This window comes from Morone saxatilis, unplaced genomic scaffold, assembly GCF_004916995.1.
Source record: "Morone saxatilis isolate NCDOM2014 unplaced genomic scaffold, NCSU_SB_2.0 Contig0, whole genome shotgun sequence".
NCBI lineage: Eukaryota > Metazoa > Chordata > Actinopteri > Moronidae > Morone > Morone saxatilis.
In genome coordinates, this window is record NW_023339650.1 from 14,926,556 (window position 1) to 14,938,630 (window position 12,075).

The following is a 12,075-nucleotide window of genomic DNA, read 5'->3' on the forward strand; positions in this document are numbered from 1 at the left end:
TCTACAAAGGTAAACAACAACAATGATGATGATGATGTGTTTCAGATGAAGATGGTGACCTGGTGGCGTTCTCCTCTGATGATGAGCTGATGATGGGTCTGGCCTGCATGAAAGACGCCACCTTCCGCGTCTTCATCAAAGGTACAAACACAGGAAGACTTTTATTGTGAAAGATACTCAGATAAACTGTTTGTTTGTAATAAAGTTTTATTGAACTCTTTCAGAGAAGAAGGAGCACCGTCGAGACTTTCCTCTCCACGCCTTCCCTCCGTTCGCATTCGGCCACCATCCTCCTCCTCCTCCTGGAGCTCCTCGATGGCGTCCATCTGAGTCCTGGAGCACACCTCGCTCATCGGGGCAGAGTCCTCACCCTCCACCACCAGCTCGTTGGACATCTCGTTGTTTTTCTGCGGGAGACGGCGAACAAGAAAGAAATTGAAACCACATAATCCTTAAAAGTCAGGGAGGAAAAGTAGAACCGGCTCTGCCAAAAAACTGCAACTGAGACGATTGTTGTGCTAATCTAATACTCGATAAGCTGCAAAATAGATGAACACAGTAAAACAGTGAGTAATCCGGTCCTCACGTGAAGATGGAAGTATTTAGGAGCATGCAGAACAACCTGAACCCGATAACCTCGCTGGGTTATGCTTCTGGTTATTAGCACCAACTCGCTACAAACTGCGATTACAGTAAACTGCCAGATTAATATGATGCATTCAGGGTGCTGATTGAGAAGGTTGCTGCTCTGTGTGCACTCACTGAAAAAGGGAATTCCCCTAGTGGAAAGATAGAAACTGGATGGAGTACATTGTGTACTTTATTGCTGAGATTTAGATAAGATGTGTTCAGGTGATTCATTATCATTTTCATTCTCCTCAAACCTTGTGTACCGAAAGCGTCTCCGCACATTCCTTCAAGGTTTTTTATTTAATTTGTCACTCGTCTGCAGAGGCCGGTTAACTTCGCACAAATACCGGAAAAAAGTGGAATCAGCGAGTCTGACTCCAAAGGTCACAGAGTACGCCTACAAGCAGCTCATTCAGGGCTGGAAATTTACTTTTTTCCTCAGTGTCCTGCAACTGTCCCAAATTTTACTTTCAGCTGCCCCGAACTGAAGGGTTTCTTTCATTCTCTCTAATGAATATAATTAAATAACTTTGTTTCGGTAACTCCTGTCATTCACTGACTCACTCTGGTCCACCATGGAAGTTCTGCTAGTTGCCGCAATCTGTTTTCATTATTCTTTTAGCCATTGGTTGAGTTACTGTTTGTTTATCTCTAACTGTTTGATCACTAAATGCGTCACTGTACACTGCAGTGCAAACGCTAACCTGTTTCTGACCAATATACGGAGAGAGATAATTTACAAACTCATTACAGGGACATCGTATATTTTAAGTTAAAAAATGTTCTTAAATATTTACAATGGGAGCGAGAAGACAAAAACTATTTAAATATTTACAAGCTCGAACTAACTATTTACATATAGGCTAAAGGAAGTCTCTAATCCAGGGATCTGGAGAGAAAAGGTGAGAGAGAAGGTCAAACGTGCCTCACCTAATGACTGCCTGCACACGGCACAAGAGGAGAGGGAGAGACCTCTCCATCGCTGATTTTGTGTAAGTGCACAAAGGATTCATGTTTAAATTTGAAAGAAACTGCCACCTCACATTCTTCGAATTTAAACATGTAACAGTTAAAATAATGATACATGCCATAAACTTAATTGGTAATGACACATTTCTCTTCAGTCAGACAGGACATCTGTAATTTTGTGTGCTTTTAACTGGTATGAAATGGTTTCAATTTAATTTGGATGCCTTTATATGACTTACATAAGCAAAGGAGACCATCAGCAAGAACATTGACTATTTCTATAGTTATTCTATATCCTCTTTTTTTGTGTAAGCTTTAGCCTCATATTGTACAGATGTGAAAATGGTATCACATTTTTTTATCTAACTCTCAGCAAGAATGCGAATTTTCCAAAATGTCAACTACCTATTCCTTTGACAGTGAAAAATCTAATTTGAAACATCACACAACTTGCTGTTCTTTAATATGACTGTAATATACAATATATAATAAAAGAATTACAGATGCTGCCAGTAACAAGTAATTGTTCTGACTACTGGGCAACATTATCAGACTTGACAAACAGATTATTCTTTCAACGAACAAAGCTTCCTGACAATCAGTGAGACAGTAGAAAGCTGTAAAGGCTCGATTATACAAACTGTGACTGTATATCATCCTTTTTGTCATTTAAATACAAATTTCCATAATAAAGACAAACACACCAGCTCTGTAGATACAGTTGTATGCAAACGTTTGGCCACCCCTTAACCAATACTAATTTTAGCTTTAGTTTTTTTTCATTATAAAGATGTAAATGCAGCCTTTCGAGGGCAAACATTCATGCATTTCATAGATTGAACAAAAATAACATAAAAACATAATTGTGGCATGTGTGACAGTTTGGGCAACCTCCACTGTCAGTACTTAGTAAACCTCTCCAGGCAGATCTCACAGTTTGCCAGGTTTTCTGGGATTTTGTCCCATTCTTCCTCGCAAAAGGCTCCTAGTTCTGTAATATTCTTGCACGCACAGCTCTTTTAGGATCTACCGACAGATTGTCAATGATATTTATGTCATGGGACTGTGAGGGACTCTTGAAGTAGTTCATGTGGATTTCGAGGTATGTTGAGGATCATTATCCTGTTGTAGAAGCAACCTTTTTTTCCAGCTGTTTTTACAGTTACTGTGAGGTTTGCTTTCAGGATTTGTTGGTATTTAGTGGAATCTTCCCTCCACCCGTCTAGTGTTTGCTGTGCCACTGGCTGCAACACAACCATAAAATATGATAGATCCACCCTCCTTTTTTCTCCAAACAGCTCTTTGGTGATTGTGGCCCAAGACTTCTATTTTAAACTTCATCAGTCCACAGCACTTGTTTCTAACATGCATCAGGCCTCTGTAGAGGTTGCATACTTCTGATGTTATGATGTGGATGCAGGCAAGGTTCTGTCTTCTTTGATTTGCCTTTCTGACCAGCATACGAGCAGTCCTCTCTGACCACGTAGAAACTGCAAGCTGACCACGCTCTGCTTTCTTTTTGTAGCCTTCTCCTGCATCGTGGACTTCAATAACTCTCATTTTCAGTCTTACACAGCTGCTTAGAGGATGGTTGAGGAGTGTTCACACAATGTTTGAAGAGTCAGTATTTGTAAAGGGTTGACTTCTCTTCCAATGTAAATGACAAACATTGACATACCTTCAGGCCTAACGAGCTGATGAGGGTGTGAGACCTTGTAAAAAGACTGCAGAACTCACAGGTTGCCCGAACTTTGACACACAGCACAATAATGTTTTTATTTTTGTTTGCATGAATGTTTTGCTTTGAAAAGAAAAAGACAGGCTTTAGAGGTCTTCTTTCTTGCATGTATTCATAATGGATTTCTTTCAGCTGGATTCCTATTCAACTAAACAGGTTGATCAAAATAATGGAGGGACACACCTCATTCAAAATGGCTGCAGATGCGATTCGCACAAAGCACAGAATAAGGTGTGTACCCTCACGTTTGCAATGACCTAAACCTAGGTGTTCTCACCTGTTGTCTATAAACATAGCAGGCTGCTATGGCAACCATTGTCGACTCCCCTATGAAACCGGCCAGGAGGGATCCAACCCCGAGTGTGGCCCCGTGAACCCTGAAATACAAAAGGATTGTATAAAGTTTTCAGTTGCAGCTGCCCTTTATTCTAAATTATGTAACAGTTTTATTGGTGTGGAAGTGAACCCGCCTCCTGTTTGATCTTCAGGAATAAAACAGAATATAAAAAACATAAAACAGACATATTTTACCAGAATAACACACTGTATGAATGAATGAATGAATGACAGTAAGCCTGAGTCACAGTGCTGACCTTGTGACCCTGACAGTGTTCTCTGAAGTGTTGACTTACCCCATATAAGGCAGAACAACTAGACTGGTGATGAGGACAATGATGCGGAGAACCGAGCTGGGGGCCAGCACAAAGGTCTTTTTCAGGGTCATGAGCCATCCAGTCAAATGAGCCCGAACAGTCACTGCAAACACACACACACAAAGTGGAAACATCACCCCACTGGTCCAAGCTACGCCCCGGGTAAAAGCCACAGCAGGAAGGAAAATCCAGCTGGACTGCAATGCTGAAAAACATCTAATTGAGTGTCTTACCTGGCAGGGGAAAAAAGGAGAAAATTCGGAGCGGGACCACACACAGCTCAGCGAAATTAAAATCCACTCCAATGACATCAACCAGGATCTTCTCTGATACATGGGGACTCCAAAACACCACAAAGCAAAGCTGGACACAAAATGAACCAAAAGCAAATTAATTTGTGCGTTCGCTGCACCACAATAGAGTCGCCCTGCACGCCTCATTAGATTTCATTAGTTCATTAACTCAAGGGGATTCGGATTGAATGTGGGCCTTTGAAGCTCCCATAACACAAGCAAAGCGAGCAAACCCATGACAATGTTATTGTTTCTAGAAGCAGTTGCTGAGGCACGTGCAACATTTACCACAGCATATCAAAGCTATGACGGTATCATAAGCACATTACGGGCTGTTGAACAGTATAAACCTGTCTGATCTGAACATGAAGAATACATCAATTTGTTTAAAATTGTATAATGACTCTTTAACAAGTCATTTGTACCTCATTCTCAGTTAGTCTGTGGAACCAGTCCACTATCAATAAAGTTGCCTTGTCATTTATAAACACTAGCCCTCACTGAAACCTGGATACATAAAAAAAAAAAAAAACACACCAATCATGTTTACTGCTTCTCCTCTATGAAACCATTCCTGATTTGAATACCTTGCAAGTCGCTGCAGTCTCAACCTGTTTTATTGTTACCGACTCTCCACAAAGACAGTTGGGCAATTTTGTTGATGAGTTGGACACGGTGTTGTCTTCCATCACTAAAAACTGGCCGAGGTTACATAGTAACCAATCCTGAACCCAAGTTCAAGTTCAAGTTGAAAACTGCAGTCTCACTACTATCTTTCCTATGCAAAGTTCTACTTTGAACCCTGAGGTTTCTTTTTGTTGGACCCGTCAGCAGTCTCTGGCACTGTAAACCATCAAATCATCCAGTCTGAACACTATCTAGATGTATCTGGTTTGAGTTCCTACCTCACAGTGCTCCTTTAAAGTGACATGGCAAGGAAAGACTGCAACACTTGCTTTCATACTGGGATACCCCCCCCCCGCCACCACAGGTCACGCGCTAGTCCCCTGCAATCCTTTCTGCTCTTATACCACCACACACAGTCTTCCCTTTAACTATAAAGCCTCTGCACCTCAAGTAACCCATCCCTCCCGACCCACTGTCCACAGTCCCCCCTTGGTTCAACTTACCCTTTGAAGCGATGTTGTTTTGTTGCTACTGGGGGGCTGGAAGTGATAGCAGCTTTCAGGCTCTGTCAATCTGCCCACGGCCATACACTGTCTGTAACCCCCAGCACCGAATTCTCAGGCCAACGCTTGCACTCAATCCGTCTAAAGCCTAATAAAAAATAAATATAAAACAAAAGTGATCCCTCAGCCAGCCCTATCGACTCCGTCGCAGCCCCAACTCAATTAGCTCAATCCGGCCACCCCCAGAGATCACAAATAATAAGACAAAAAAATAAAAAAAACAAAATAAACAAAAATAATAACTGCAAGAAAATACCAATGGACATAACAAACTAAATCGAATAGAACAAGACACAAACAAAAACATTAAGTCACACTCCCAGCACTCACCACCTCTGCCTTCAACTATCACATCCGACCCAATCCAGGCAAGCCATCCAGCGTCCTATCCTCGGACTGACGTATGGCCCCTCCGGACGCACTCTCTATGTTAGAGGCACTGCTCATCTCTCGCCTTGACTACTTCAATGCCCTTTATGTACAGCAAAACCTCTGCAAATGGTCTAAAATGTCATCCAACCAACAGCTTATCACTACAGGTTTTTCATTACCCTCCACTGGCTCCCTGTCGCTCCCAAATTCAGGTTTTTGAGCCTCCTCGTTCACTAAGCAGTAAATCTCAATTCAAACTCTTTTCCTGTATGGTCCCTCTGCGATGGAACAAGTTACCAAACACAATTCGGTAAGCAGAATCTCTGTCTGTCTTCAAAATTTCAAGGATACTTTCTCACATAATATGCTTCTCAGCTTTATCTTTCTCTATTTACCTTCTAACCTTGTGGCACTTGTATCGGATGGAACGTGGAAATTAGTGTTGCTGCATTCTCTGAGGCTTCTCCTTGATCTACTGTGGCTTGGACTGTATCTCATTTGTTTGGACAAAAGCGTCTGCAAAATGAATACATTTAAAATTATTTTATGCTGCCGGTACTTAGTCATACTTTATGTTAAGAGAAGGGAGGAGAAAAGAAAACTGAAACAAAAAATGTCCAGAGTTATTCTATAAACATCTCACCATCTCTCTCAAGATTTACATATGTAGCAGGAAAGGATGAATTGCTCAAAAGCTTTTGATGTGGTTCTGTGGTTTTTGATCCCCTAAACCAAAATATAGGAAGAGATTACTTGCAAATGATGATTTCATTTGGTATCACCTTACCAGCTATCATTACTTTAGCAAGATGGAGGAACATAATAACTAATTTGTGTGGCTCGACCGAAACCACCGTCTCCCCTGACTCAGCTGTGGTTTCTCTAAACAAGGTGACACATCCACACTCACTGTCTCGACATCCTAAACACAGTCCGTTTTCATAAAAGGAAATTATTTGTTACAGAACATAACTCAGTTCCTTTCCCAAATGCACTCTGTCTACCTCCTCTGCTGTTTTTCATTCTGCTGTCCTTCATCTGTAATCAGAACAAGCCCTGGCATGCTGGCTGTCAGCTTGTGTTTTCAACACCGCTACAGGACGTACCTATGTGCCTGTTGTGCTGTGTCGAACACACCCTCACATACATGTTTACAGCACTGGGATTCCACATCTGGTGTGCCATTCTCTTCCTTCTCTTCCTACTCCTCCTTCTCCTCCTCCTCCTCCTAAAAGACCCAACCTTGGCCACAAACTTCCTGTTTTTCTTATCCGAGCTTTTAAGACAACTAACCGGGGCAAAGGCTCCTTCTTAACAGAAATTCACTTTGCATCATTGTATTAACGTTGATTAGAAGGCAAATATGATCAGAGAGACTGGATAATTATGCCAGCAGATCAGCAAGAACACTTTATGATCCACACGGTTTGCTGAAAAACAAAAACCCTCTGCAGCACCGTGCATGATGTGACTGCAGCATTCATTACTTAGCAGATAAGTTCACCTGCGAGGGGCTTTTGGAATGCGTTAACTGATATGTTTTATGTGAATGCCTGTTTTATTAAGCTGTTAAAGCTTGGGTGGGAGTGTTGGGGGGACACAAAAGCTCCTTAGCCTCTTCACAAATTCCACCCTAATGTGTCTCCCTCCCTGCAACCTGAAACCACGACAGGACGGCGAAAGAAAAGTACATTCAGTACACCAGGAACTAAGTTGGGAACCCCCATCACTTTGAACAGTAGTGTATAGCTGGACCAGCATGCTGAATGTTTGACCTTTTAGGAACTTCTAATGTTTCTATTTGTTTCTGAGAGAGCAGTCCGGTTTAAAGATTAGTTAGTGGAAAGCAGCTGACAGCATAGCCTCTAGCAAGCTTTACATAACACATTGTCAAACATGTTTCTGCATAACACTGGACAGGTTATGTCAGTCTTGGAGCTGAACCCTGACCGACACACAGTATCTTCAAATCTGCGGAACAGTAGGATTAGAAAAAGGTAAACAGCCAAAGTGTTTTGGGGAAGACAGTCTGCATGTTAGTCGTGTGTTTTTACATTATTTATCTTGTGTTGCACTAAATCTAATATCAACAGCATGTGTAAAAATGGATGTCCAACCCCCACAAAGACAAGCCATAATGCATTTGCTATCAAAAATACATGGGTGTGTTCAGTATAATTAGGCAATTTCAATGCATTTCTGAAAGAGAAACGACTTGATATGAGGTTGTTGTAGCACCATGGTAGGACAACAGATAGCTACTATAGGAGAGGTCAAGTCTCAGCAAAGGACACCTTAGGCTGTAAACAAATACTCTGCAAGTATAGGCCCAGCTCAGCCCATTATGAAAATGAATACTGAACTTCAAGCTAGCAGTATCAATTACCAAGGTGGGTCTGTAACACTGTCTACATTACAGCAATACCTGAAAAACTACCAAAGGGCTGCAACTTAAACTTATAATACATTGTTTAAACAATAATACATCAGAATATAGTCAAAAATGCCTCAGTTCCTCAGTGCCAAATTAGATGACTTCAAATTGCTTATTTTGTCTGACCAATGGTCCAAATCCCAAATATATTAAATCTTTAATTGAATTTATAATGACATAAAGATAAAAGCTCACATTTGAGAAGCTAGAACAAAAATGTGATAAAAGTTTGATAGTTTTGCTTAATAATTGACTAAAGCTACAAAATGATTATCAAAATAGTTGCAGATTACTTTTCTGTTCTGACTGCCTGATTATTTCAGCTCCAAACCTCATCAACTTCATATCATAAATTCCAGCCAGAAGTTAAGGATTGTTTCAGCACAGACCACAATAACAAACCGTTAACCACACCTCCTTTCAGAAGGTCGAATTATGTGACTGAAAAAGAAAAGAAAAATCCACCCTCATCTTACCGTGAGTGATAGAGCCAGACAGCAGAATGTAAACTTTTTAATATGTGACTTGGTGACAGGGGTGCCAGCGTTCATCTTGTTACTGGGATTGTTCTGTTGGTAAGAGAGCAACATTAGGGGCATAAACAAACCCATGTACAGTAAACTGTTACCACTGCAGCAGGGGGAGTCTGGATTACCTTGTCAAAGGCAGGGTACACTGCTCTAAGTTCGGTTAACCAACCGTAGGGCATGTGACCCACAGGGTATGTGGCTGTGAGGACAGCCACGGCCTGGAATGACAAAGACAGGGCAGCTATAAGTCATCAGCACTGCACCGCTTTAATGTTGAAAATACCACACGCAGCTAAATTAATGACAGGTGTCTAACAATAGCAAACATGAAAGCAACACGTGTGTCAATCACTTTCCCAGCAGTGCGCGGTTTTTCACAAGTTTATGATTGGATAAACGGCCTTGAGCTTGTTATTGTGTCCCACAAACAACAACGGGCAGTGTCAGGCTTTACGCAGGAACAGTAGGGCCATGTAGGAATGTTTTCACCCAGTGTAATCATGCCCTGAGTTTCACATGAACATGGTGAATCACCCAAACCACTGGCAGCCAGTGTTGTCAATGATTTCCAGTTCATTCTGGTAAACAGCTTTGTATTGTCTCTAGTAGTTAGGGTCTCTATAAGCCAGAAAGCTCCAGAGGGAGTTTGTTAGCATCTGGCATTTCATCTGCAATAACTTGGGTGAAAACTGGCTTCACGTAGCCTCTTAATGACACTATACCGTAAAAATAACCTATAATTATACTAGTATTACAGTTAAGTCATCTGTGGCAGCTTTATTAGTGACATACGGATTAAATGTTAAAAAAAAAAAACCTGAATTCTTCTTAGTCACAATGAGAAATGACAGTAAAATACTCTGTAGAAGACCAGTTCAGATGGTGGATTAAACTCTTTATACACCCACCTCTGTAGCATCAGAGGTCCCCTTGAGGTCACGAGACACAAAGAGGTTGACGATGGGTCGGCTGATGCGCTGAGTGGCCAAGATGAGGGCCAGGGGCCACCAGAAACTCAGCATCTTTTTGATAGTGGCGTCGCCCTGCAGGGATCAAAGACACGTCCAATAAATCCCTCTTGTTTCAGAAAAGATAAGCTTATATCCTCTTTCTGTTTTTACAAAATTCACCATCCAAGCCCATTGGTTCTTTTAGGTTCAGGCAGGTCAAATAGATCATGTATAAACACCAGTGGAAGACCATATCCTTCATTCATTTCTCATATTTTTCCTCACAGAAGACAGTTAAACAATGAATTAAAGGAGCTCTTACCCCCACATCAAGCCCACTGGAGTCTGGGATGCTGTCGTGGACGTTACAGTAGTAACCCAGACCGACGATGCTGAAACGGACCAAGGCACCCATATACAGGGAAAGGATTGGGATGAGTAAAGGCTCCACACATTCTAGGTTACTGTGGAGGAGAATGGCCACGAACACAATCTGCAGGAAAGAACAGCGATTAAAAAAAACAAAATCAGACGACAAAGCTCGCATACAAAATGAATTAAAACCTTCAAATATCTGCTTTAGATTAAAATAAAGGATAATTACCTGGGCCACAACATCGGAGATTGAGGCTGAGCCGACTATGACGCTGTACTTGTGCTTGAGAAGTATCCCTGCATGAATCCATGCCTTCAAACAGAACAATGGACAGGGACGTTACGCCAAGACACCAAGCTTCAAACTAAAAAACAAAAGCTCTATTTCGGCAATTGTGTCAACCACAGCTGGCAGACAGACAGAATATATAACGGAGGAGAGACAGACAGTAATGCAGGGAATACAACATCACTTGAAACCAGCATGGACGGAGGATTAAAACCAGTTATTTAGAGGTCAGACGTGGTTAAATCCACGATAAAATGTAGAATGATCTCGCTTATAATGCACACTCACCATTGCATCCAACAAAGGGAACGCAGCCAGGTATAAGAAAGCCCTTCTTGTCTTGTGCCCCACAGATTCATCCACATGGTGGAGCTTATTAATGATGTAGTATCCTAAATCTGTGTAAGCTACAGGGGGAGAAGAAAAAAAAGAGGAGGAAACCACAGGTGAGTCGAGGTTAAGGAGATAATTTCTACCCTTTCTTCGCAGGCATTGTGACCAGAAAGAAAGCCGCCGGAGGGTGTTGCGATAATGAAACTTTAGGGTTCGCCGCAAATACCAAAAAAACGTCACTTTCACAGGATGCGGTTTAAGCAAAGTATGTCATCACGTGTGCACAAACAACCCCTTTAAAAAACACACACACACACACACACACACACACACACCTATCAAGATGTGAAGGACGAACGCGATGGCCCCGGCTGTCACCATGCAGAACACGGCCTTCCTCCGGTCCCTCCTGCTGTTGACAAACACCAAACCCACATTCTTGAAGTCGCTCATGGGCCCGGTGAAGAACTTCATCAGGGAGTAGGCCAGACCGTAGCTGGCCAGCATTTCCACTGCATCCTCTTTGACTGTGGCTATGCCCCTGTTGAGGGCCTGGAAAAGATATTTTGGGGTGGAGAGAGAGAGAGGTGTTAGGGGAATGAGACAGCACACAAAGGGAAGTTCGTTATGCCAGCGTGACCAGTCCACATGACCATGACTTGGCCTAACTTTATCTCTGACCAGACGGAAAGTGAGACTCCGCCACAGTCCTGCGTTAACTACCTACTCCATGTGACACAATAAAAAAACAGACCTTTGACTAGTGTGAAGCAGTGAATGCCGTGATCATAATGTCTGCACAGGAAACACCCACAACACATTATTTCCATTCAGTTTTACCTTCACAACTACTACAGCAGCTGCCCTTTTCCCTCTGCAGGACTGTGTGCTATTTATACCGGCTAACAGAGGCCGTTACATAAGCTTAATCCTCACATCTCCAAGCTTTTTACTCTCACACTATCTGCACGTTGTCTCCCGGGAGAGGAGCAACCACCGAATCAGGCGTGTGTCTGGAGGAAAAGACAGGAAATATCCAAGCAGGGAAAATATGATAATTACAGACAAATCTAACAAAAAAAACAAAATGCCGGGGGGGGGGGAAGTGATTCTGCAAAACAGGCCTTGGATCACATTTACTGATTAATCGAAAGGCAAACAAATCACACAGGCAGCTAGAAGTGTATATAGTAAAATAAAAAGGAGCTCAATCAGTGTATTTGTTGATTTAGAGACATAAACATGGGCCTTTCTCTGCGTCAGGGGGTCCACACGCCTCCTCCTCCTCCTCCTGAATAATATATACTTATATATATATA

General features: G+C 42.1%; 1 protein-coding gene across 1 annotated transcript; it reads right to left on the bottom strand.

The window, feature by feature from the left end:
* Positions 1-161: 161 nt before the first annotated feature.
* ankha (ANKH inorganic pyrophosphate transport regulator a) lies at positions 162-11,308 on the bottom strand (the record flags this gene model as incomplete). The annotated part of the gene is given in 11 exon segments (XM_035656986.1): positions 162-407; positions 3,615-3,714; positions 3,970-4,093; positions 4,224-4,353; positions 8,756-8,848; positions 8,935-9,027; positions 9,718-9,852; positions 10,082-10,252; positions 10,364-10,447; positions 10,712-10,830; positions 11,092-11,308. Coding segments are annotated over 11 exon segments (1,512 nt in total), but the record flags the coding sequence as incomplete, so codon positions are not given.
* Between the last annotated feature and the right edge of the window lie 767 nt (positions 11,309-12,075).